Source organism: Bactrocera oleae, chromosome 6, assembly GCF_042242935.1.
Source record: "Bactrocera oleae isolate idBacOlea1 chromosome 6, idBacOlea1, whole genome shotgun sequence".
In the NCBI taxonomy this organism is placed as follows: Eukaryota; Metazoa; Arthropoda; class Insecta; order Diptera; family Tephritidae; genus Bactrocera; species Bactrocera oleae.
The window spans coordinates 18,752,428-18,779,132 of record NC_091540.1 but is presented as its reverse complement, the minus strand read 5'-3'; the positions used below and the strand labels follow the sequence as shown (position 1 = coordinate 18,779,132).

At 37.1% G+C, this 26,705-nt stretch overlaps 5 protein-coding genes across 6 annotated transcripts in view; 3 read left to right on the top strand and 2 right to left on the bottom strand.

Annotated features, from left to right (window-relative positions):
* Positions 1 to 4,965, top strand: part of nkd (naked cuticle) — a 158,777-nt gene extending 153,812 nt beyond the window's left edge. The window contains exon 5 of the mRNA XM_014232858.3: positions 479 to 4,965. Coding sequence (XP_014088333.2) covers positions 479 to 2,192 — 1,714 coding nt within the window. The 3' untranslated portion in view covers positions 2,193 to 4,965. The remainder of the gene's footprint in view (positions 1 to 478) is intronic.
* Positions 4,966 to 9,402: 4,437 nt separating this feature from the next.
* SmydA-2 (SET and MYND domain containing, arthropod-specific, member 2) lies at positions 9,403 to 14,584 on the top strand. Its single transcript, XM_014232854.3, has 4 exons — positions 9,403 to 9,877; positions 12,946 to 13,821; positions 13,879 to 14,140; positions 14,202 to 14,584. Exons 1-4 carry the CDS (start codon positions 9,734 to 9,736, stop codon positions 14,510 to 14,512), a joined length of 1,593 nt encoding a protein of 530 aa, XP_014088329.2. The 5' UTR covers positions 9,403 to 9,733; the 3' UTR covers positions 14,513 to 14,584.
* A 135-nt stretch (positions 14,585 to 14,719) lies between these two features.
* Prp6 (pre-mRNA processing factor 6) lies at positions 14,720 to 18,436 on the top strand. The gene is made up of 5 exons (XM_014232882.3): positions 14,720 to 15,401; positions 15,469 to 15,786; positions 15,847 to 17,047; positions 17,117 to 18,070; positions 18,136 to 18,436. Exons 1-5 carry the CDS (start codon positions 15,304 to 15,306, stop codon positions 18,358 to 18,360), a joined length of 2,796 nt encoding a protein of 931 aa, XP_014088357.1. The 5' UTR covers positions 14,720 to 15,303; the 3' UTR covers positions 18,361 to 18,436.
* On the bottom strand, positions 18,413 to 19,582 carry LOC106616288 (uncharacterized). Its single transcript, XM_014232883.3, has 2 exons — positions 18,924 to 19,582; positions 18,413 to 18,866 (listed from the first exon to the last, which is right to left on the bottom strand). The coding sequence occupies exons 1-2, from the start codon at positions 19,380 to 19,382 to the stop codon at positions 18,489 to 18,491; spliced, it is 837 nt and encodes a 278-aa protein (XP_014088358.2). The 5' UTR covers positions 19,383 to 19,582; the 3' UTR covers positions 18,413 to 18,488.
* Positions 19,583 to 20,981: 1,399 nt separating this feature from the next.
* Ir75d (Ionotropic receptor 75d) lies at positions 20,982 to 26,256 on the bottom strand. 2 transcript variants are annotated; one of them, XM_036360435.2, is made up of 5 exons: positions 25,834 to 26,256; positions 24,869 to 25,664; positions 22,482 to 23,070; positions 22,150 to 22,421; positions 20,982 to 22,085 (listed from the first exon to the last, which is right to left on the bottom strand). In XM_036360435.2, exons 1-5 carry the CDS (start codon positions 26,075 to 26,077, stop codon positions 21,803 to 21,805), a joined length of 2,184 nt encoding a protein of 727 aa, XP_036216328.2. In that variant the 5' UTR covers positions 26,078 to 26,256; the 3' UTR covers positions 20,982 to 21,802. The 2 variants fall into 2 exon arrangements, with proteins under 2 accessions (XP_036216328.2, XP_036216329.2); XM_036360436.2 differs by having other exon boundaries at positions 21,998 to 22,085; positions 22,146 to 22,421.
* Positions 26,257 to 26,705: the final 449 nt, after the last annotated feature.

The following is a 26,705-nucleotide window of genomic DNA, read 5'->3' as shown; positions in this document are numbered from 1 at the left end:
GTTTGTTTTATAAGCTCGTGATGTTTTTATATATTTTGATTATATTAAAAGCAGTTGTTGGTGCTCTTTGAACAATTTCGCTTAAACTTCCACACATTTTCTGCTTTTGATAGCGGAATTACGAGTATCGGAATTGATTTCTACTCAATTACTAGTACTTTGTTATTGAATTTAATGTTTTTCCAATTTATCCTTATTTCTTCTAAGCTGAAGTTTATATTGTTGATAGTTTATATTGTTGATTATTAATGTGCACATATTCCACTATTTAAAACTAATTTTTTAATGAATAATACATTTTTAGAATACTAGATATTTAGCCATTGTATATCCAACTTTCGCCCAGATTAACGCCTAACGCTCAAATCACAACTACTGCACGCACTAACTGAGAATACCCGAATATTAATTGCTCCTCTTTATGCCCCTCTTTCACGCGCACTAACTCATTTGTGTTATGTTTTATTGGCACTTTCAGAAAACCTCAAGCAAATGTGAGTCCTATAAGGCAACCACAACTTCAACTTCAGCCTTACAGTCAGCAGCAGTTACAGCAACAACAGCTACAGCGCTCAAATACTGTGTCGAAAATACCGACCTTAATTGCGAACCACAGCAATGCAATTATCAACCACAGCAGCAGCAACAACAACAATCACAGCAACAACAACAACAACCATCACCATCATCATCACATCCCCAACAACAGTCCCAGCAACAGCAACAGCAGCAGTCACAGTCACAGTCACAGCAGCAATCACACGAACAACAACAGCAGCGAATTAAATTTACACGACATCAGCACCACCAACACCACACAATACCATCCTCAGCCACATATACCCATCTACCATCAACAAATGGCCATTAATCCCGCTGTGCTCGCCGCACAAAGTGGCATGCAGCATGGTGTACATAGCAAAATGAATTTGTGCGGCTACGATTCTTTTTTACACGCCACTATTTGCGGTGGCGGCACCAGTCACTCGCCACCGCCGACAACGAGCGGCAGTGTCGGCGCCTTAACTGCCACCACATTGGTGCCGCAAATTGTCGGCCACAATCAACAGACTAATCAACAACAACTAATCGCAACAGTACAACCCATTATGAACGCAGTTCCTAGCAGCCAAAGCACGCCCGCAAAGGTCTTCCTCAACTCCACCACGCACCAGATCAAAACGAGCAAAATATTGCGCAGCGGCTCATACTCACAACAACACACACCGCTGCACAGCTTCACCGCACATAATTCACCACAGTACAGTGGCTATCAGCGGCTGTCATCTTCCAATGCGCACCACAGCCACGGGCATGGACATGGTGGCCATCAGCAACTACACCAACAGTGCGCCAATAAACTGGCGGCTCTGAGTCTCGCCGACGCGCCGTTAACGCATAATTCACCTGTAGAGCACATCGAGAAGTGGCTAAAGAACAATAGCGCCCAACATCAGCGCAAGGACAGCGCCATGAAACATGCTGATAGTGCGCTCTACGCCAAGCTGAGCGAAAAGCTGCAAGAGAGCACCCTGAGCACACACAACCAACGTGAAAATGTGCAGCGCCGCAAGTACAAATCCGCACATAAGTTGCGCATGCCGACTGCGCGCAATACGCCCACAGTGCAGTCGAAGAGCGCATGCGCGCCTAATGGCATACAGTCGAGCAGCTCGAACACGAGCATAGGCACCTACGCAGCGCTCATACCGATACACGGCGACCCGGCGGAATGTGAGAACCTCATCGCGCCGACCACAACCGACGACGAGGCGGTGAATGAGGCGCCTTCAGCGCTGTTTTACACGTCGTGCAAAGCTGCCGCAACCACAACGCCGAAGTCAAATGCAACGCCCAACGCTGCGGTGGAGTCAGACAATCAAGAGAACAATGTGGCAACCGCCAAATTGGTGGACATAAACGATGAGACAGAATTGGTGGCTGTTGAAGCTGTGGAGGGCGCGGTGGATGATCTGGATGTGACATTGCGCGTAAGCGATGCGGCTGAGGTCGAGGAGGTAGATGCAGAGGAAGGTGAGGAAGATGAGGAGGAGGAGGAGGCAGAGACCGAAGAGAGTGGCGGTAGTGCGAGCGCGGCAAATACGAGCGGCGGCGCGTCGTCGCTGATACATCGTTATGTGCACGAGCACATACACCATCATTATCATCACTTTGAAGAAAAAGACGAATAAAAAATAAATAATGATATTAAATTTATTTAACAAAAACACAAACAACATATTATATGAGATTAGGCTCATTGACTGAGCCAGCGTTAGACTAAATTGTATATGTACTTGATTGGTAGTGTTATAATAACAAAAAAAATAGATATATATATAATAACAAATACAAATCAGCGTTTAAGTGTTGCTTAGCTGTAATATATATTAATGTTATCAAGTATTCTTCAGTGAATTTCTCACAACTAGCATTGCTGTTGATTACAATGCTTGAAGGCCCAAAAGTATGCTATAAATGTAATGCTTATGCTGTAAGGACGCAAAGTTGACTGCTGTAGGTAGGTTTGCTTATGAAATAGCCAATTGAAAGTGCATTACAATAATTTAAAATAAGCATTTTCATATAAAATACTTAAAAATCATTTACAGGCACAGAAAAAACTCTAACATTTTTTAGCAAGCAAATAATTGGCATACAATTTTAAAACAATTTTTTTACTGCAAATTTTAATTATTTTTATTAAATTTCAGTTGTTACTGACCTCAAAACTGTATTTGAAAATTTTTAATGGAGTGAAAGTCTTGCCAACATATCCGCAAAAGCATATCAACATTGCCAAATTTTCTATATACAAAAATAACAGCATGCATTTAGGAGCGAAATAAAAGAAATGTCCCAAATAGCTGCTAAAATGATACAACAACAACTTTGAAATTATTAGATACAGAAATTGCAAAAATTTCAGTTCATAACGCCTTAAAAACTTTATTATACAGTAACGCGCATAATTTGAGCATTAGGCTTTTAGATTTCACTGTTATTATGCTGGTAACCGATTGATTTTGAGTCCTACAATATTTTAAAAACAATTTAGCATATAGTATTTCGAAAAATTCTAACAAGAGATTAATGTTTAATTTTAAATTTCACCGTGCATTCGGTCAAACGGATTTGAATATCTGCAAAAATTTAGTGGGTTTAGTAAATACTAAATTTATATTCAAATTAACACAAACTAACATTTAATTATTTTATAATTAAATTTTATTATTTTCTAATTTCGTTTTCATATTTTTGCTAGTTTTTATTTTGTTACATACTGATATATTTTCCAAATTATATATAAATATCATTATTTGTATTCAACTGTTTTATGCTAAAAAGCGTAATTAGCGTTTAAAAACAAATTTTTTGTATATTTTAGAGTTTGGAAAGTTTTAAAGTTGACTGCGTTTCTATACTTTACAGAAAGTGGTACTAAATTTACGCACACCACTGTAGTGAGAAACCATTTTTTTTTCTTATTTTATAGCAAAAATTTTCAATTTACCGATATTTAATGACAGATTTGCGTACTTTTTAAGTTTTTCATAAAAAATTTCGATTATTTCGAATTTGCGAGCATTGGTTAAAAGCTTTGTAAACAAAATAAAAACCAAAATTTTAAAACTATAAATAATTTTCGGCGAAAGGATACTAAAGTATTAGCGAGGTTTGCTTACAAAAAAAGAGAAAAACAAAAAAATTAAAAAACTATTGTAGCGGTAAATATAAATTAAATAGAAATGTTATTTGTTACTCAAATAAACTAAGCAACTACACTATTGTTGTTGCAAATATGTACTTGGGAAATTTAAGGACTTTAAGCGCAACGCTGGGGACCATATTACCAATGCTAAAAAGTAAAAATTAAAATGCAAAACAATAAAAATTAAGCAAATACAATTAAAATAGATAATTAATTGAATTTAAGCAAAATTGCGCACAAAATAAATGCATAATGAATTGAACAACAAATACATACAAATATAAAGAAACATTCACACAAGCAAACACTATAAAAATGTAAAAAAAAATATGTATACATATAACAAATACAACTGTGGAAACACTATTGTAACTGTATAAATTATCTATGAAATATTAAATATATTAAAATATTTAATTCAACTATCTAAATGAGTGTGTGAAGTTATTGTAAAAGCTGACGTTGCTGACAAATATATATACCTAAAATACAAAAATAAAAATGCATGCATATAAAAATTTATATACATACATACAAACCTATACATATAATATAAATGTTTCGCTTGCATAAAAAACATACAAAATGAAAACTAGTTGAAATTGTTTGATAGTACTTGAATAGCAAATAAAACCAACAAGAGATTTAGAAAACATTAGCACAGTTACATACACATATATATATGCATGTAAACTAACGCAGTTGACAAATTATAAAATTATTAAATATTAATATTTTTTTGCTAAATACATGTGGCAACCAATTGTTTTGCGCAGTTCAATAAAAGATGTTGACTACTTTAAGCAAACACTAATCGATTTTATATGCAAAGAATTTCAACTGACTCAAATAGTTATGTACAGTGGGTATATACATATTTATAGTTAATATTTTAGTACTAAGTTTCATCTTCACCTTCGAATTACAACAACCTATCACCGCTGAATTTATTATTTTTTTATAGATAGCCAATTTTTCTTTATATATTATATATACTTCTATTTATCTGTAGTTATGTATTTATTATATATAAATTATAGATACTTTACGCATATAAATATAATTGCTGCAACATATGTTCAACTCTGTCAATATATACATCTACTACATATATATTATTTTTTCTTAAAACATAGAAAAAGACTGATTTCCATTTATGAATTTATTGAAAAAATGAGAATTTTTTTAAAATATGTATCTATGGAAATACATACAATAAATTATTGAATGAATTGTGAAAAAGAAACCAAAAATATTTGATTTATTTATTTTAATTAAAATTGTTCCATAATAATCGAGGGTTTTTTAATAGTGTCGCACAAATTACGAATTGAAATAATTAATTTTTTGAAGCTTCATTTGATTTTGGAAAAGTAAATAATTTCCTAGGAAACATTGGCGAGAACACTTCTCCTAGTGCCTACTTTAAATTAACCTTAAACAGGTATGAACGCAAATACCACCAGCAATTCAGTTCATTCAATACAAATATTGAAATAATATCCGAAATTTTTTTAAACTGAAAGTAATAAAATGTTGACTTTGAAAACTCTAAAAGATGAAGAAATTTATTTAAATTCATCACCCGAGTATGTGATTAACCAAAACGATTTTTTTTTGTTTTCAGACATGTGAGAAGGTTAAAGATATAGTAAAGCTCCGAATAACCTCAGAGTCGAATTGTTATCAGAAATAGTATTTATAGATCGATTTTCTTCATATATATAACGTCCAGTTTTCGTCCTTCCCACGTTCCAATAACGCTATAACAGGCACGGTTAACATTATTGCCACTTTCAAGATAATTAAAGAAAGTATTTTATACACATCACAAAATATTGACACAATACATCTGGCAGTGCGAAATGTTTAATATATAATATAATCTTATAACTAAAGCAACTAAATATTACGGTTTTCAACTTAACAGCATTTTGGTTGAAGTTTTCAAATTCAGTATTACTGATGTCAACTCAATCTGTCAAAAAGAGTATCGGTTGAAGTGTTGTCAAACCTCAATTTTTTGTGGTATTACGGTTGTCAACTCTGTGCCAGAGGGGTTGACTAGAATAACAAAAAATTACAACTGCTACCAAACAGTTGTAATTGAACATTACTGCCTTTATTTAAGAAAAATATTAAAGAAAATAGAAAAGGGGTAAATATACTTAACAATATTCATCTTTATATTATTCACTTATTTTGTACAAATACAAGCTGAAAAATTTGTTGAGCTCGTAGGTAAAAATCGCGAAACTGGAGGAGGCAAGCTACAATTGGGAAACAGTAAAAACAAAATTAAATTATAAATCAAAACTAAAGGTAATTTTTAATAATTATTTACTTTTTCGTTAGCAACAACTGAATTTAATTGTTTAGATTTTATTTTTTTTAATTCATTTAAAAATTTCCAGCTATTTAATTACCTTTCAAATCATCACTTTAACATAAAGCGTGGCAACGTCTATCAAAATGAACTGAAAATAGTTGAAGTTCGTAATATATAAAATAGAACTTGGTTGATCTGAAGTTTAATTGCTTTAGCTTCAATTCAAATGAGTGTATTGGAAAACAGTAATACTTATAGGTGTATAAAAGTCATTAGTTTATTATAACTGAACCGCTCCAAACACTGCTCAGAATCATCAATTCGTAGGTTCTTTAGAAGTACAGTGTAAATAAGATAGGACGTTAACTTCGGTAGCACCGAAGCCATAATACCCCTCGCAAATATACAAGATTCCATGCAAGAACTTGATTTTGATCGGTCAGTTTGTATTGCATATATCTGCTATAGCCTAAATCGACTCTTATTTCCATTTTTTATTTCCCATATACTTTATAGGGACTCCTACGTTCCTCAAAAGGTGTTACAAACAGCGTGGCAAACTTAATATACCTGTTCAGTGTATAAATATACCGGTGCAATACAAGGTGTCCCAAAGTTAACAAATCGACAGCTAAACGATAGAACCACGTGTCTTCATTGACAATATTTCAAAAATAATGCAAGCTTGACTTCATCCTAAGCGATGAACTTTAATGAATTTGCTGATCGCCCAAATTGCCGCTTTAGGGGTTCTGAGAATCACACATGTGATTGTCGAAAAACAAATGCATCCGCAATGTGTAACTGTTTGGTGTAGATTTTGGGCTGAAGGCATAATTGGACCATACTTTATTGAAAATGAACCCAAAGCTGTTGATTTATTTTTTTTAAGGGTTGTCAGAACTTTACTACAAACTTCGCGGCAAATTTAAATCTTGCGTTAATGCTGATTTAAAGCTGAACACGGATTTAGCACAGTTTTTAGTTTGGTGATATTTGCGATTTAGTTTCGGTGTGGCCAAAAAAATTTGAGGTAATTATTAATAGAAGTTTGAGAAATTATAAAATTAGTTTATAATATTGACGATTAAAATTAGACGTGGCAAAAGGTCGCTGGTGTTCATAAGCAAAGAGGAAGCTAGTCTAAGAACTTAAGAGCCAAGAAATATCAATAGCGGAGAGAACTCGCTTACTAAAATGCTCACGGAATAAACTATATTCCATACAACATGTACAAAAGTTTGCAGAACAAAAAACAGACTCCACAAATGTCTCCAAAAGAAGACGAAATATTTCGAAATATTTTTGTTATGACCCGTTTAGAAGCCCAAAATTTACAGCACAATGAATTCAATATCTGTACAAAAACCTAATTGAGAACCTTATGATACAATTTGCCTTTGAAGTGGGTTTTTATGGGTGATGACGATCCAAAGGACACATCATGACTCGTGAAGAGTTCTTAGAAACCAAAAAAATCAATGTTTTAAAATGGCTAGCTAAGTCTCCCGGTCTCAATCCAATTGAGAATTTGTGGAATGACATCGGGCATCATTTGGAACAAAAAAACCGAAGAACTTAGCAAAATTGTGAACCGAAATTCAAAAGGCTTGGAATGCAATTCCGAAGAAGACGATGCGGGATTTTAGTTGAAAGTTTAAGTAGAAGATATACAGAAGCTATCGAAAATAGAGGATTTCCAACCAAATACCAACATAAGAATTGAAGTCTGTCAATGTCAGTTTAAAAAGTCGATGCAAATAAAAAGAAATTGTGAATTTACTAACATCGTGCCCAGGCTTAGAAATACTTTTTTATTTTACTTTTTCTTTACGGAGGGAGAATTAATAAATATAATACTACACTGAAAATATGCATTCACATAATAATTTCAAAACAATGTTTAAGTTTGAAACTTAAAACCTAATTGTCGAAATAAACTTGATTTTTTGCTTTCAAAATGAGTGTGGTAATTTTGTGACCACCACTGTAGATGAATCTAGATGCAGTACCTTTCCTGTTGTTTCTGAAGCATATGGAGTCTTGTAAGCTTTAAGCCATCTACAAATGTTATATCGTTTCTTTCAAAAACTTTAAAAGAACCGACTGTTTCAGACAACCCGTCTATCTTATGTTTACAGTTTCACAAAAATATGTATGAGGTAATATTCGGCGGCACGCCCCCACTTATTGACCAAAGTATTTATACGTATGTATGATGATCGCGTAGCAAACAAATGAACCAAGAAGCTAATGAAATATCTGAGAAAATCTATAAATAAAAGATGAAAAAAAAACACTGAGTAAAAACAATAGAACTGTTCTAACAACAAGAGACTTGTCGTACAAATGTGATTTACACAAGTACAAACCTATACATATATATTTGACGTTAACGAAAAGTTGTCACGTACAACACGTCTCCCTATACACTATGCCGTGGCACGCTAAAGGCACGTTCACATACAACTTTCCTCGCTTTGCGTGACAGTTCATACTGAAACAATGAAGCGCAGAAAACAAAGAGTATGCCACAATGAACAATTTGTTTTTAGTGTTTTTCTCTAATAAAAATGACGACTTTTGCTTTACAAAGCGTAAAAAGATAAAAGTTGCCTAACAATTTGCTTGGCTTTGCGTCGAAAACTTTTCTGTCAAAACAAATGTCTGACGCAGAGCGAAGTAAAAGTTCTATGTGTATTGGCCATAAGGGGCCTGCAGAGTGGACGCTGAAAGCCGAACTGAGCGTAAAGCTGATTTCGTTCAGCGCTGATCGATTTTAGGTATCGTAGAGTGGATGCGATATTTAGCGCTGAATTCCGCGATATTGCTTTTATACTCGCACATTTATTGCTTTTTAGTATGGTAATTTTTTTGTGCTTATGCAAGTGAAAAGAGAAGACATGGATTTCTAAAATAAAAAATATTTTGTTTCCAACTCTGTCCTAAATACTAAAAAAAAGGATAGAAAACATTGATAAATACAAAACAGGATGAACTCGGCGAATTTCACCATTTGTATAAAGATTTAAGACGTTATCCCCAAAAGTGTTTTTATTATACATATGTACCATATATTATATGCACTATTCGAGTCAGCGCCGAAAAACGCTTTTAAACGCATTGATGTGCTTTAGGTGCGGCTTCGGTCAACTTCTACTTTACTTTGCCTGTCCGATTTCATATGAAAATGTACGCACACAGCTTTGAAGCTTATTTCTCGCATTCGTCAGCTTCGGCTGCGCTCGGCTTTCAGCGTCCGCTCTGCAGGCACCCTAAGCAATTCTGACGCTCAGCATCAAATGTGCGCGCAGTTCGCATGTCGCCTTCAAATGACAGCGCTCAAATCGCCCGATGGCTCTGCAGCGACATTGCATGCGACTGCCTCGGTCATTTTAATTCGAATGGGCGAAAATTTCGGCAATTAAATATGCATATTTGTATGTGCAGACGAAATTTATTGAATTCGGTTGGATCTGCAGTGCCGCTGATTTTCAAATTTATTTATTCGACCAGTCGTGGCGCGACTGGCGATTACGCAAACCGAAAATTTTCAAAAATCCCACTTGATCATCGTGTGTGTTCTGTAATATTATTTGATTAATAATATAAAACGATTTGTTTATAAAATCGCGGGACGCCGGCCACCGAAAATATAATTAACGCGAAGATTAATTAACAGTGGTGAAAATATGACAAATCCTGGAAAATGCGCAGTTTGCGGAGTGGCCGCGTCACAGAAATGTGGTGGCTGCCGAAATGTGGTCTATTGCGGCAAAGAGCATCAGATCATACATTGGAAGAAGGGGCACAAGGCAGAGTGCAAGTGTTATGAGGTGAAAAACAGTGATTCGTGATACAACGAAAATGAAATGAAAAAGAATATTTCACATAAAATTGGATTTTCAAAACCAAATGTTTGTACCCTTATAATATTGACATGAGTTTACACAGAAAACGGCTCGATTATGTATATTTATTTACAGTTAGTCCCGAAAAAGCGCGTTCCAACAGTAAAAAACTTTTTATCATTCAGCTTTCTGAAAACATCTAATAAGCTCCAAACACGTGTTCGGCGAACCATACTGTAGCTGTCTTCGATTCGCCATATCTCAAATCGATCTGCTCTCCTGTCAAAAAAATTACTACCAAGTTTTGTTTTGAATATTTTATATCAGTTTTACTATTGTGAATGGTTCAAATGTCAAAGTTCTATTTTTTTCTTGTATTTTCAAATGAGAAGACTTAAAATCAATTATAGTAATGTATAGAAAACCAAAATAAAGGGTTGCAGCAACCTTTTTTAATGCGAAATAAAGATTTTTTACACTAAGAAAAAATCGTAACGCTATTGCGCATGCGTCAGAAGACATGTTAACGTAGGGTTGCACCACAAGTGCTGCCTGTTCTTTTGAGAATCTGGTATAGTTTGTTCGATTCGCTGGAGAATAACGCTTGGCGAATCGATGTCAGCTAGGAAATGAGAAATACGTACAGTCTTCAAAACAAAGGACATTATTAAAGAGTCACGAAAATTGCTGTAAAGTTTGGATAACATAAGCTTGTTTACGGGGTTTCACAATCTTGCAGTAATGTCTTTTTAAAACGCTATATATTTTAGAGTACTCTGACCACTACGTTAGTCGTCAGAAAAACTTTAACTTAACTGTAAAAATTATTATAATACCGTGGTTATACGTAAGTCTACTCTTGGCTCAATATTATTAAAATGGGAACGAGTCGGAGTTTGCTGTAATACTACAGTATAACCTTAGACGATTCGACTAGGCTTCGCGGATTCGTTCAGCGCTGCCAACTACCAGCAATTGCGCGGCTGCGACATTCTTTTGGCTCTTAGTAATATACAAGAAATCCATTGAACTACTTGCTTTCAGCTACGTTGAACGCACTTTTAGTTGTATTAACCGCACACTGTCCCTTAAGCAAAAATGTAGTGATTTTGATAGATGTCAGTTGTAAAAGTTGACTATGGAAAGGTGATGTGGGAATATCTCGATATTCTCAGCTCAATTAGTCAGTTTTACCTATACTGTGATTGATGTTGAATGTCATACCTTCGCTGACCCGTGCGAGTTGGATATTCGTCGCTTCAATCGTTTTGTGATATTCTTAAAGCGCTTTTCTGATTTAAGAGAGTTCTTCTTCAGTACAAGTGGGAGCTTTATGATTTCCGTAGCGAAGATCATACCAGAAACCTAGCTTAACTCTAAAACTTCTAAAAAATCAAATTTGAACACGTTTTTCTCAAAACTAGAACTCAATTTCTTCTCGAAACTCTGCAGTGGAAAAGTTCCTTCAGTTACTTACACTACCGCCATTTAGTTTTAAATTTAAACATTTAATTATATAAATAATAAAGTCCTGACAACCGAAAAAAATTTAGAAACTTGGGATTTTTCCACGCTCTCGAGTGGTGTAACCCCTTCTTTTGTAAACACACGCCACATTTCCTGTCTGTAACAAGAAATTAGCAATAAATTTTGCTTGTATCATACACCATTTATTTTCAAATTGTTTTAATTTAGATTTTTTGGCACACAGACAAATTTCGTTGTTGCAAAGGAGGTGATTAACCTAGGGCCAGACAATTTGCAGGTGGTCATTGATGCCGCAGGTTGATGCAACATGAAAAGATAATGAGTGGAGCACAGAGAAAATAGATAAAAATAGAGAGGCCGAGGCAAAGCATAAAGTAAAAGAAAAAGCTTTTCAGTAAATATTTATCTCAATTTTGTTTACACAAGAAGAAATTGAGGCAACAGGTGGCTTCGAAAAAATTCGCGCGCAATTGGGGGAGAAAAGAAAATGCTCATGTACATATGTATAATATATATGTATGTGTATATACTCGCATTAAAATAAAGATATATTTGCAACTATATGTGTTCAGGATACGATTACAGAGTACTTGAAGTTCGTATTAATAAGTTATCAACAATTTGTATTACGTAAAATGAGAGAGGTTTATAAAGAGAGTATATCAATTATTATCATCTACACAATTTTTACACCCTTGCCACGAAGTTTGTAACACCTAAAAGGAAACGTCGGAAATCCTATAAAAAATATAAATAAATGAACAGCATAACGAGCTGAGTCGATGTAGCCATTTCGGTCTGTCCGTCCGTCTGTATATACGAGAGCTAGTTCCTCAGTTTTTGAGATATCTTTCTGAAATTTTGCATATGTTCTTTTTCTCTCCACGAAGCTGCTCATTTGTGGGAACCATCAGACAACTATAGCATATTAATTTTTATCAAAATAACAATAAATAATAATTTTTGTTCGCTTAAATTCGCTGAGTTTTATCCGACTATCAACAAGAGCTATCGACAAGAGCTTTTTTTATACTAAATTTTTTTCTCGAATACCTTAGAGCACCATAGATTAAAAAGTCGGTGAAGCGTTTCATTTGTAGGTTACGATATAGTAATACAATTCTTTTATATACACATACATAAGTATAAGTATGATAATGATCCTAGAGGCTCCAGAGGCAAAACGAATTTGGTAGCCTTTTTGGTGATTGGTGATCTATCTATTTATCAGAGAGAGGTCAATTTTAGCACCCACGCCATTCAGTTAATTGTTTTTCAGACAAATATCAGAAACTACAATCTGTCCACACTCAATTTAGGTAAATGGTGATAACAGTTCAAGATCATTCAATTTAAGGTCTTTGTGACAAATATTTAACGAATAATAAAGTTTTAAGGGTTTAAATTTTGGATTTTCTAACATTAAAGATATTTCAATCCTTGGCCAATTAGAAAACATGCATACCATTTTGTTAAATGGCTATTTATTACTCCGTTAAAACGTTTCCCGAGAAAATTGATTTAAAAAAAAAAATTATAATACAGAAATTTGTTTTATTTTACAGATCGCCACAAACGATGCACTGGGTCGTCATTTACGCGCCACACGCGACATTAAAAAAGGCGAAATTTTCTTGCGTGAAAAGCCCTTGATCTATGGACCCAAGGTGGCTAGTGCGCCCACATGTTTGGGTTGTCATCGCTGTTTGCCTAATCCAGTACCGCCACAGAAGAATTTCTACAAATGCAGCCGCTGCTCGTGGCCCTTGTGCGGACCGCAGTGCGAAAATTCCTCCCAGCACATTGACGAATGCGAGCTGATGTCGGCGCGTAAATTCAAAGCCAAGATCGATTTTGATCCCACTAAAGAAGGTACAGGTAAAAAGGAATCTGCCTACTGTGTCATTCTACCGCTTCGTTGTATTTTGCTGCGTAATAAAAATCCCGAAGCCTTTGTACGTTTCACCCAGCTGGAAGATCATCTTAACGAGCGCATGAATACGCCGCTCTATAGGATACTCAGCGCGAATTTGTTAACGTTTATCAAGACGATCATGGGTTTCAGCGAATGGAGTGACGATGAGGTGCTACGTGTCGCCGCGCGCTTAGACACCAACACGTTTGAGGTGCGCCAAACAACAGCCAGGCAGAAACTGCGCGCGATCTATACAAACGCGGCGATGATCTCACACGATTGTGTTTCGAATGCGCGTCACACCTTCGACGATCAATTACAAATTCTTTTCATAGCAAAGCAGAAGATCGCGAAGGGCGAAATTATTGCGACCTCCTATACGCAACCGTTAAAGTCGACGCTCATGCGTCGCCAACATCTCTCACAGGCGAAGTGCTTCGAGTGCACTTGTGCGCGGTGTAAAGACCCCGAGGAGTTGGGCACATTTGCGGGCGCCATTTTATGCAGTCGTTGCAAAATCGGAAAGGTCAGTCATTGATTTAAATTGACAATCCAACCCCTTACATATAAATATTTATTTCAGATAATATCTAAAAATCCGTTGGACAATGGCGCTTTGTGGAAGTGTCAGCTTTGCCCACACGAAATAACTGCCAAACAAATTAATTGGGGCAACGGCGCCATACTGAAGGAGATCGAGACGCTAAACAAGTTGTCACCACGCGCGTTTGAAGAGTTCCTACACCGTTATCGCGACACATTGCATGACAACAATACGCATGTGTTGCAGGTAAAATATGCGCTCACTCAACTGTATGGACATGCGCCCGGGTTCCAAATGCACGGTTAATCCATTTCGCTGTTTAATTTGTTAACGGTACTCACCTTCAATAATGTATTTTTCAGAAATGACCGATGCGGCTGTGAAGCGAAAAGTTGAACTGTGCCAAGAGCTCCTGGAAGTGGCGGAAATACTGGACGGTGGTTGGAGCATATTCCGCGGTAATCTCTTGCTCGATCTGCAGGAAGCGTTAGTGGTACAAGCAAAACGCGAATTTGAAAAAGACTTACTGACTAAAGCAAATGTTCAGGAAAAGCTCACCGAAGCAATGGAGCTACTGAAAGAAGCTGTGGAAATTATGAAATTGGAACCCGATATGCAGGAGGCGCTAAAAGAGCGCACCTATCAGTTAGCTAAAGAGCTAGAACTTGATTAAATACATACGTTTTAGTTCAAATATGAGAGTAACTTATTAATTTTTAGTAAAAAGTTTTAGAAAAAGTGATAACTGGTAGTATAACATGAAGTTTTTGGTTGTTATAGAAGCGGACTCTCTGAATAATAGTATAGTAGTAATAGTTTTGCATTGCGATAACATAATTTTAGCAGCAAATCCTTAGCTCCTAGGGCCATAACTTCGAAAAATGGACTACCTAATAAATGATAATAATTTTGCTGATAAAATTAACTCTCACCGCTGACAATGTTATCAATTTATACCTCATCGTTTTCGAGGATTTTACCAGGTTTATTATTATGGGAACCAGCTTTGATAACGGATAGAGTGCAAGGTTGTAAGATCCTCAATCCCTAAAGGCATCTAATGATAGATATAGAGATGAATAGTGGCATAGAAATGAGTTCGTCCTTATCAGATTCCGTGAGCATTGAAAACGAATTCTTTGTTGATGAAACTGTCTTCAGTCAGAATCAGAATATATATAACGGTATTTACCATCGCATATTAGAAATAAGCCCACAGTAAAACTCGCATCTAGAGGGCGCGCTGCCTACTTATTGCATATTATTCCCGTTAGGTAGTGCTAAAGTTTATTGATAGCAATCAGCTGTTCATGACAGTTCTTAAAAACGATGTGATTAGCAAACGTTTACAATACTCTCATTAAATCTCTGGCGCTCATAAAGCTTAAATAATTAGAAAATTGAATTGTTTCTTTTCCTATAAAACAAATAATATTAGCAGGTGAGTTTGTGAGTTAAGCAATTATGTCGAATATTACTGCAGCAGTAATCGCGAATCGCAACAAGAAGCATTTTCTTGGCGTGCCGGCACCGCTTGGCTATGTCGCTGGTGTTGGCAGAGGGTAAGTTGATTTAAAAAGAATCAAACCTAAACAATAACAAATTAATTTTTTTATATTTTATTTATAGTGCTACTGGTTTCACCACACGTTCTGATATTGGTCCTGCGCGCGACGCGAATGATGTCTCAGATGATCGGCACGCACCACCGGCTGCAAAACGTAAAAAGAAAGAAGAAGAGGAGGAGGAAGATGAAGACTTGAACGATTCCAATTACGACGAATTTAGCGGCTATAGTGGTTCGTTGTTCTCAAAAGATCCATACGACAAAGATGACGAAGAGGCCGATCAAATATACGACTCTATAGATAAACGTATGGACGAGAAACGTAAAGAATATAGAGATCGACGTATGCGCGAAGATTTGGAGCGTTATCGTCAAGAACGGTATGTGAGCATTCGGTTGTTCAATAAAATTTTTATTACTAAATTAAATTATTTTTTCAGACCAAAAATTCAACAACAGTTCTCGGACCTGAAACGTTCTTTAGCTAATGTCACCGCTGAAGAGTGGTCAACCATACCCGAAGTGGGTGATAGTCGCAATCGCAAACAGCGTAATCCGCGTGCTGAAAAGTTTACGCCACTTCCGGATAGTGTGCTATCACGTAATCTTGGCGGCGAAGCACAGTCGACAATCGACCCCTCCTCAGGCTTAGCTTCGATGGTACCTGGTGTGGCGACACCCGGTATGCTTACTCCAACGGGTGATTTAGATTTACGCAAGATCGGTCAGGCACGTAATACGCTAATGAATGTTAAGCTGTCACAAGTATCCGACTCTGTGACGGGACAAACTGTTGTCGACCCCAAGGGTTACCTTACCGACTTGCAGAGTATGATACCAACTTATGGTGGCGACATAAATGACATCAAGAAGGCACGTTTGCTGCTGAAAAGTGTGCGCGAAACCAATCCCAATCATCCACCCGCTTGGATTGCCTCGGCACGTTTGGAAGAAGTCACAGGTAAAGTGCAAATGGCCAGAAATCTTATAATGCGTGGCTGTGAAATAAATCCACAATCAGAAGATTTATGGTTGGAAGCAGCACGTTTACAACCACCAGATACCGCTAAAGCAGTAATTGCACAAGCCGCACGTCACATTCCGACCTCAGTGCGAATTTGGATAAAAGCTGCCGATTTGGAAACGGAGACAAAAGCAAAACGGCGCGTTTTTCGCAAAGCACTTGAGCATATTCCCAACTCGGTGCGTCTTTGGAAGGCCGCTGTGGAGTTGGAAAATCCCGATGATGCGCGTATTCTTTTGTCGCGTGCTGTGGAATGTTGCAATACCAGCGTGGAGTTATGGTTGGCTTTGGCACGTCTAGAAACCTATGAAAATGCCCGTAAAGTATTGAATAAAGCTCGTGAGAATATACCAACCGATCGACAAATTTGGACCACAGCCGCGAAACTTGAGGAAGCTAACGGTAATATACACATGGTTGAGAAAATCATCGATCGTTCTTTGGCTTCGCTTGCCGCTAATGGCGTTGAGATCAACCGCGAACATTGGTTCCAGGAAGCCATAGAAGCGGAGAAGTCTGGTGCCGTGCACTGCTGCCAGGCTATTGTGAAAGCTGTTATTGGTATAGGCGTTGAGGAGGAGGATCGTAAGCAAACATGGATTGATGACGCTGACTTTGTAAGTATTAATAAATATACAAACAACTTAATGGAAATAATCGCTTTGGTTTTCTCTTTTTATAAACAGTGTGCAAAGGAAAATGCTTTCGAGTGTGCTCGCGCCGTCTACGCGCACGCGCTGCAAGTGTTTCCTTCAAAGAAGAGTATTTGGTTGCGTGCTGCTTACTTCGAAAAGAATCATGGCACACGCGAATCGCTGGAGGCTTTGCTTCAGCGAGCTGTTGCACATTGCCCCAAATCAGAGGTACTTTGGCTAATGGGTGCTAAATCCAAATGGCTTGCTGGAGATGTACCAGCGGCGCGTGGCATATTGTCTCTAGCTTTTCAAGCAAATCCAAATTCCGAAGACATTTGGTTGGCTGCTGTCAAATTGGAGTCGGAGAATGCTGAATACGAACGTGCAAGACGTCTGTTGGCTAAGGCGCGTTCATCGGCGCCAACTCCGCGTGTTATGATGAAATCAGCACGCTTGGAATGGGCTCTAGATAATTTGGAGGATGCCTTGCGTTTACTTGATGAAGCCGTAAAGGTATTCCCCGACTTCCCGAAGTTGTGGATGATGAAAGGACAGATCGAAGAACAACAGAATCATTTAGATGAAGCTGCGGAGACTTATACTCAAGGCATTAAAAAATGTCCTACATCCATACCACTTTGGGTGCTATCGGCTACACTAGAAGAACGCAAGGGCACGCTAACTAAAGCGCGTTCAATACTAGAGCGTGGCCGCTTACGCAACCCTAAGACTGCGGCATTGTGGTTAGAAGCTATACGTATTGAACTTCGTGCCGGTCTCAATGAAATCGCAAGTACAATGATGGCTCGTGCTTTGCAGGAATGCCCAAATGCGGGAGAATTGTGGGCGGAGGCAATTTTCATGGAATCTAAGCCACAGCGTAAGACAAAATCGGTTGATGCTCTCAAAAAATGCGAACACGATCCGCATGTGCTATTGGCTGTCTCAAAATTGTTCTGGTCGGAACATAAATTTACGAAATGCCGTGACTGGTTTAACCGTACGGTAAGTTATAATATAATTATATATAATTACTTCAATATTTGAAATATTGTTCTCTGTTTTAACAGGTTAAAATTGATCCCGATCTCGGTGATGCTTGGGCGTACTTCTACAAGTTTGAACTACTGCATGGTACCGAAGAGCAACAGAAAGAGGTGCTGGAGCGCTGCATAGCTGCTGAACCGAAACATGGTGAAGCCTGGTGTCGTGTGAGCAAACATATTAAGAATTGGTGTTTCAAGACACCAGAAGTGCTGAACGGTGTTGTCAAACAGTTATCTATACCGGTGTAAATATGCTAGAACTAGAACTACTAAAACATAAATTAAACGGTCACAACATAAATTAAACGGTCACTATATAAATTCATTTTATTTGAATAGTTTATTTAATCAAAATGAAGTATTAATGGTAAAATATATTAAAATCGATCGGCCACTACATCCACTACAGCTTCACGTAGAGTTTTGAGCTTTTTAACTTTTTCGACTAATTTATCTGCTTCTACACAGTTTTCGGGCATCCGTGCGTGTTGTTCGAAATTGCGCTTTGCCTCTCGCAAACGCTGATGCAGTTCCTTTGGTTCCAACAATGCTCGGCCGGATAATTCGAAGTCATTGGATAGCGCAGCCGATAGTAGTGCAGCGTTTTCTTTAGTAAACTTATAATCATAGCCAGCACCTTGGCGCTCATAGGGGCAACGTAACAATAGGGTGTGAGTTGGCGCATGCGTTGGCTTCGTTAAATCGAATTCTTCATTCGTATCAAATTGTTTGTCGGTTACGGGAAATTCTTTCAACTTTTCGAATAAATATAATATAAAATATACTCGAACAAAGTTTTGAGTTCTACTTACCAGTTGGCGCAATTGATGCGGCTGTTTGACCAATAAAAAATCTTCGCCTTCTTTATTTAATCTGTTAAAGCCAATGCGTCGATCGACGGACATGCGTGCATAGCCATTGGGTGTCCGTTCATATTCTGGATGTAAATCCAATAATTTCAACATTTGTTTTTGTATCGGTGTCAATTCGTACGTATTAATATTCGGTAAAACTTTTCGTTGGAAGTGATCGCACAGTTGTTCTACGCTGTATTTATTTAATTCTTCTGTGTTATACAAATGAGATTCATGGAACTCATTCCAGGTTTCCTCGCGCTCAACAAAAAGTAACCTGCTTGCGGTGGTTATATATTGGATTAGTGCTTTATCCAGATCGTCAGTGTTTCCATTTATGTCGAATGAATCATTTATATCGGTTTCGGTCGAAACTTCACCATGTAGCTTAAGCATTTCCATGTCCAAAGCGTCCATTTTAATAAAATTCAATAAAAAATAGTCAAATAAAATTTGTCTCCTGCTTTAGGACGCATCTAACCGCCGAAATTTACAATATCACCTTATTTATTTCTTTCCATATTAGATGTGCAGTGTTGTATTTTACCGGCAAATAATTTCCGCTAGAGTTTTAAATATATACATAACTGCCGACATTACAAATATTACACTAAAAGCAAGATTTGATAAATAAGGTGTACAAATTTAAAAATTAACCATTTTAATTAATAAAAATTAATTAATTGACAAAATTCGTCTGATTTATTCAATATGTTGTTTTGGAATACACCCTTAGGTAGAATTATTACTGTCTACTTGATTTTGAAAAGTCGAGTGACAGTTGAATTAAGGGGATTTTAACTAAAAATTCACAAGCATACGGTCAAATAACAGAAATAATAATTTCAAATAAACAATTCTAACAATTAATAAAAAACCCGTAAGTAAAAATAATTGCAAAAAGATTGTGGTCCAACCGTATTAACCGGGCTGGTAGTGGCATTTCACTCCGGTACGCTATCCCACTACTGTCTACCACGGGAACTCTTGGCTGCTGGTTTTCACCCCTGGCCCGGTTCATCCCTCCTTAGCCAACCTGAATGCCAAGGACTCCTCCATGGCACCCATATTGATGGCAAGCTTAGTGCGGACGTTCCGTCAACATGAACTGGTACACCACACAGAACTCCCGGCTTCAGGCCATTCCACAACCCGACCTCACAGAAGCGTGATTACAGAAGATGCCAACCTTCCAGTCATTATAACGGCACTTGTATTGCCTATATAAATTGAATGAATGCTGAAACGTGCGGCACGCACAGTAGGTGGCGCTCTGGAAAGCGATTACATTTCCGAGCATAGTGAAGACTAAAGTTTTTATACATTTACATTTCAATTTACACTAAAAATGTAAAGCATTTTATTCACAAAATATATTTAAGTCAAATGATTTATGTATTTATGAAGTCAAATGATTTATGATTTCATACGTTGCATTATTCACTGAAAATGCTTTGCGACATCTATTGTTAAGTTTTTCTAACAAAGAAGCTTTGCAGTGTTGCCAGTTTTATTTTTTACCCTTTTTACCTTCGTAGGTAGTCTTTTAAACGCTACTGAATTATATTGCTCAAAGTTCCGTAGTTCAATTCCCAGCCTAGTTTATATTAAAATTCAATAAGTCTTTTTTAAAATTAATTAAGTTATTAATATATTTTTTTAATTAAAAAATATATATCTACATAGTAATCTAAAAATAAAGTTATTTGGTCACAACGCATAAAAAGAACCTGAGTACAAATCCTGAAGCGATATGATAATATAATATATTTCTAATTTATTTATTAATTTTATTTCTTAAAATTATATGGAAATAATATAACATTATTGAACTTTTAAAGAAACCTATTTATTTATCACTAACAGTAACAACTCACTAGCGTGGCAGCGATAAGCTACTTCATACTCACGCGCTCTGCATACTTAGTGGCTAGGTAAATACAAGTAAGTAGGCAAAAAATATAATTTCGACTGGAAGGTTGGCATCTTCTGTAATCACGCTTCTGTGAGGTCGGATTGTGGAATGACCTGAAGCCGGGAGTTCTGTGTGGTGGACCAGTTCATGTTGACGGAACGTCCGCACTAAGCTTGCCATCAATATGGGTGCCATGGAGGAGTCCTTGGCATTCAGGTTGGCTAAGGAGGGATGAACCGGGCCAGGGGTGAAAACCAGCAGCCAAGAGTTCCCGTGGTAGACAGTAGTGGGATAGCGTACCGGAGTGAAATGCCACTACCAGCCCGGTTAATACGGTTGGACCACATTCTTTTTGCAATTATTTTTCTAGGTTTACTTTATATGTGACAATGACGGAATTGAGTTTCGGATAATAATCGGAAATTAAAAATAAAAAAAGAAATAAAAATGGAAGAGTATATTTTTTTACTATTTTCAATTGAGACCAATCGATAAGATTATAACTAAAAAATTTTAAGAAAGTATATACTTAACCGATCTAAATAATTAGAGAATGGTTGAAATCTACTTGAATATATTGACTAATTTGAATTGAGAAAATAAATGGAATATTGCAATAAGGGATTAAAACTAAATTGTTTTGAGAAGGATTTCCGTCAGGCATATTTTTTAAGGATGGGATCGCAAATCCACGAACTAAAATCAGTATTGACATTCTATATTGATAGCAAATAAAAGATATGTAAGAAAGCTTTGATCTAAAATTCTTATAATGAGGTCTACAGCTTCCATTACAAACAATTGCGTACTCGGATATTAATGACATATTTATAACAAAGTGTGTGTGAGTGTAAGATTTTACTATTTTATCGATCGTGGCTCAACTTGTGAAATCGTATAATTAATTACGATCGACCTAAAGTCAAAAATTAACATGATACCCATCTGCAGCACTACTTGTTTCTCGTTGTTTCTTATTTCGATGTATTTTCTTCGTTAAATTCCATACGTAATTAACAGCTAATTCTAGAATAAAGCTAAACGCACTCAGTAGTAATCCGAAACCGAAAATGCCCAAAGAATAGCGACATTCAGTGATGCCGATAGAAACAAAACCACCCATGCCACCCTCACATTTCGGTTTCTGCGGAAACCATTTCAGCTCTTCGCGGTTCATCAAGCCCACTTCACGTTGCCAACGCAATCTATACAAAGTTCAAAAGAAGAAGAAGGCAAATATTAAATTTGAACTAAACGTTATGCACCTACTGTCTACGAAAGAGTTCCTTGTATGGGAAATTCTTTCGGGTTGGTACCGCTATCATCGGTAGCTGAAATGGCTCCAGCTCTTTGAGTCCACACTTTTCTGGCTCGCTAAAGGTGTTGCTTATGATCTGATAGCCGGCTTGTAATTCGACTTGGTAAGCAAAAAGGCCGGTGCGCATTTTTTCCATGCCGATTGAGGGACGCATAAAAATATTTTCACCTTTCGGTGCAATTTTTTTGTGGTACAAGTGATTTGTAATGGGATCGGTGGACTCCTACAACCGTATAATTATTTGAAACAAAATGATTTGAACAATTAAATCACTCATACTTACATTGAAGTATATTTTATTGTAGACCGTATCTTGTACGCCAACCTCCAACGGGGACTGCGTTAAATCACTCAAAGTTTGTATGGCTTCCGAAGGACTTTGCAGTAACGCCACTATATTCGCCGAAAATGACGTGTATAAGAAAAGTGTCGATACAAATGTCGTGAAAATGATAACACGAGCCGAGCGATTGAGTAGGTTGGCATAAAAACCCTGCTGACATATGGCACCCCAAACGAAAACCACACAATCCAATATATCGATCTCGTGCAAATGTGGGGAGTATACCAGCTCAACCATAAATATACCAATGGTGAAGATCATCAACAGTAGTATGGCGATCCAGACATCGCTGGCAAAGGGCATGGCGAAAATGTTTGCTACGGCCGATAGTGGTGGTTGGCGAAACATTATACCCGCGCGTATGCGATATGTTTCAGCTACAAAATCCACAATGGCGATTCGATCTAGACGCATGAAAATGGCCATTTGTCCAAAGTCCAGTTCGTAACGTTGAAAACGTCCCATCAGTCCATCGAACGAGCCATTTGGTTGATGCCAGCCATAGTTGTCCACTTGATGCGTATTAAAGCTTTTAGAAAATAAAAGAATAGAAATATAAAATCTTTACATAATAAAATAGAACACTTTTTCGGCGAAATCCAGTGTATGCGCGGTGGATGATGAGACGCTGGAACATTACTTTGCGAATGCCCAGCGTTCAGCCGGCTTCCAATGTTTTAACTTAAAAGTCATTGGGTAGGTCGGGGGTAAAAATTATGCTTTTTACCAAATCCACTGAGTTGATGGACCGAATGAAACCGAACATTTTATACTCTTGCAACTTGTAACGATCAAAGCAAGGAAAATACATTGAAGTGTTGGCAAAACTTCAGATTAAAAAAATGTTGCGAAACAATCGAACGTACATTATTCGACGAAATCGTAGATGGATTACAATCAAATTTTGTATATTATTATTGTAAGTTATATTATAGGTCACAGACTCACTTAGCTTAGTTACAATACTTCGCGTCAAATAAAATTGTATTTCCACCATCTCACTCAACTGAAGAAGCTAAATTTAATACAGTTGATATAAAAGCGTCAAATAGAGAATCGCAATTCATTATTTTATTTTATTTAAAATCTTTTTTTTTATACTCTCGCAACTTGTTGCTACAGAGTATAAGAGTTTTGTTTACCTAACGGTTGTTTGTATCACCTAAAACTAATCGAGTTAGATATAGGGTTATATATATATAAATAATCAGGATGAAGAGACGAGTTGAAATCCGGGGTCAATATATGTAGTATTCGGGAGTTGGGGTACATCGTAGACTAAATTCCCATACTTCCGGCAATAAACTATAGTATATCCAATATTAAAGGTTCAGTTAAATTTGCTAAGATATCTTACATATTGGCTGATATATATGATATAAGGTCAAGTTTGAAAATCTTATATGAAGTATCTAAGATATAGGTGTCGTATTGACCCGATTTTATATATTTTTGGCATTCTGGCATTGGCATTCATTAAGGTACTTCACATACCATCACCAGCATATATGGAGTAAAATCAACCGGAAACTTGAAAATTCTGGAATTAGTTATATGAGGATTAGGACAAGTTTTCACACAATTTTACATATATTTAGACAATTTTTTTTACAAAAATTCAATATAATACGAAAAATATATCCCCTTCATTTTATTAAGATAGCTCACATATTGCCCGATAAATGCGGTATGAAGTAAACCGGAAGTTCGAAAATAGTTAAAAAAGCTAAATGGGGCTAAGGGAAGTATTAAACCGATTCAATCAGTTTTTGACATATAGCTCGCATCGTTAAACTTAACACGGGGCGGAGTCACGCACACTTAAAATTTTTTTTTCAACCATAGATGCCCCTCCCCAGTTCAATTCGTTGTACTGAATAACAGCCATATCGGAGATTAGTTATGGCACTTTATACGTTTTCGATTAATGAAGTTTTGTGGGCGTGGCAGTGGTCCGATTACGCCCATCTTCAATACAAAAGTTCTTATGGTACCAAGAAACTTGTGTACCAAGTTTCATAGAGATAATTTTTACCCAAGTTATAGCATCAACGGACGGACGGACAGACCCGGATTTCAACTCGTCTTGTCATCTGATTATTTATATTTATATACACACCTATATCCATCTCGATTAATTTTGGGTGATACATCCAACCTATAGGTGAACAAACGGATAGGATTTCATCAGCAATAATCAAATCTAGCTTGTCCCAGTTTACTACGGAATGGTTCCGTCCTAACAATTTCTAAACGTAGAGAAAAACTCAACTTCTCGAGTATAACGTCTACCTTACCTATTAATTGGAGGAATTGTAAGCACTTACCGCAAATTCAATTTGTTCGCCAACTCCAGGGTGAGCCTATTATTTACTTTGGAAATAGTATCGATATGCCGCAGAGACAAATCCTCGATATTTGTAAACATATCGGGAAAGGCGATCACAAGTCCCGTATTAAAAGTGATACCTTCCAAATTTTGACGATAAGAAATGGCCGAACCGAATTTACTTAGCGCCTGCAACATATCCTCTGCTTCCCGCAATTCTCGACCACCCACCGAGGTACGACGTAAGGGCTTGTCTGCGGCTATCTTATACACATCCACCAATGTGAAAAATTGTGTGCCTGCCTGCTGCAACATAACGCGCACCTCACCATCCGGCGGCAGAAATATGTTCTCATCGTCGAGCAGTGAAATATGTGCCGGCTCATCGGTGAAAAGCAACCAAAAGCGATTTGTGGTGAAATAGTTGTGCTCGGCCGCAGCGGCCCAGCGTAGCACGTTGAGCGCACAGGCGCTGGCGAAATGCAACAGCAGTATACCTGATTTATAGGTGAGCGCTGACAGCTGCAGACGCAATGGACGACGCGTGATATTATCGCTGCGAAATGTGTGCGGTGGACCGTATGTGGCGCGACTCATTGCAGGTGCGACGCTTGTTGAATCTACTGCTGAGGTGTCGGTCGTGTTGGAAGGTTCGACTTTAGTTTGCGCTTGCACTGGGCTGCGAGTGTTTTCGTTGTCGTCATAGTCTTGGCCGTTGAATACGCGTGTAGAAAAGCCATGGGCGATAAATTGGCGCAGTAGCGATTTCAATTTATGATGGTCTTCCTTGGTGACTGCAATGAGAGGAGCATTGAAGGGCGCAGTTGTTGAAAATATTGGTCATTTATTTTTATATTTTTTTTGCCGCCAAGTTTATAGCCTCTACTATTGGTTTATGGGAAGGATTACTGTGCTTCTCTATTTTGCATTCCGCTCTAATTTCGTAACATATTACTTCCTTACCTACATCCTGCGGACATACAACCAACATTATGTTGTGTACTCCATGCCAACGAAAATATTCCATGAAAATTTGCGCATCGTAAACTCCTCTAGTTGGCTCTTCCACTGTTGAATTGCCTAGGTGCTCGGCGCTTGCCAACCGAAATATGCAGCAAATTAGTAGTAAGAAGTGTGATCTCATGGCTGGTACTCTTTTTTTAAACCTTAATTTTTCCTCCTTTATCAAAACTGTGTTCAGCTGCATGCTACGGTTGTGCCTTAAGTTGCTGCCAAGTTGAGTGTTCGATTCATTTTATAGGACTGGCTATTTATTTATGCATATATATTACAGTTTGTACTGTTATGTGAGTTATTTAATTTTTTTTCTTGGTGTTTCGGTTTGCAATCATAAAATAATGAAAAAATTGATGTGTTGAGTTGGATTAAATTGCTGCAATTTGATGGAAAATTGCAATTGGTCTTAAATTTATAATGAGCGTAGCAAAAATAACGGCTTTTTAAAGTGCCGATGTTCTGTAAATTAAGCAGTTTATTGTTCTTTCATATCAGAAATATTATAGACGATGAATAGGGGTAGTAAATCACGTTAAGTAATTAAAGCCAAGGAAGTAATAACCCTTCCGTATTTTCCTTTTCAAGAAAAATTATAAATATTGAAATTGCATTAAGATTTAAGAAGTTTTCAGTTCGTGTGGGTAATAGAAATTATGAATTCAGGGATTTTGGGTTAAAATACCACTATATGAGATCAACAAAGTAAAGTCACAAATTGTAAAAAATTTGCGGCAGACAAGTTTTTGAAATATTAAACAGCCTCCGACAAAGCCCAGAGAGATATCAAAGTGACCAAACCTACATTTCATTCCTCCCGG

Excerpts from the sequence above, each read along its gene's own strand:
- Ir75d (XM_036360435.2), bottom strand. The coding sequence starts at position 26,077 with ATGCAGCTGAACACAGTTTTGATAAAGGAGGAAAAATTAAGGTTTAAA. Across the intron at positions 23,071-24,868 it reads GCGAACAAATTGAATTTGCG|CTTTAATACGCATCAAGTGG; the intron begins GTAAGTGCTTAC and ends ATTTTCTAAAAG. Across the intron at positions 22,422-22,481 it reads ACAATAAAATATACTTCAAT|GAGTCCACCGATCCCATTAC; the intron begins GTAAGTATGAGT and ends ATACGGTTGTAG.
- LOC106616288 (XM_014232883.3), bottom strand. The coding sequence starts at position 19,382 with ATGGACGCTTTGGACATGGAAATGCTTAAGCTACATGGTGAAGTTTCG. Across the intron at positions 18,867-18,923 it reads CGCATCAATTGCGCCAACTG|TTGAAAGAATTTCCCGTAAC; the intron begins GTAAGTAGAACT and ends TTATTCGAAAAG.
- SmydA-2 (XM_014232854.3), top strand. The coding sequence starts at position 9,734 with ATGACAAATCCTGGAAAATGCGCAGTTTGCGGAGTGGCCGCGTCACAG. Across the intron at positions 9,878-12,945 it reads CAGAGTGCAAGTGTTATGAG|ATCGCCACAAACGATGCACT; the intron begins GTGAAAAACAGT and ends TTTATTTTACAG. Across the intron at positions 13,822-13,878 it reads GTCGTTGCAAAATCGGAAAG|ATAATATCTAAAAATCCGTT; the intron begins GTCAGTCATTGA and ends TATTTATTTCAG.
- Prp6 (XM_014232882.3), top strand. The coding sequence starts at position 15,304 with ATGTCGAATATTACTGCAGCAGTAATCGCGAATCGCAACAAGAAGCAT. Across the intron at positions 15,402-15,468 it reads GTCGCTGGTGTTGGCAGAGG|TGCTACTGGTTTCACCACAC; the intron begins GTAAGTTGATTT and ends TTTTATTTATAG. Across the intron at positions 17,048-17,116 it reads GGATTGATGACGCTGACTTT|TGTGCAAAGGAAAATGCTTT; the intron begins GTAAGTATTAAT and ends TTTTATAAACAG.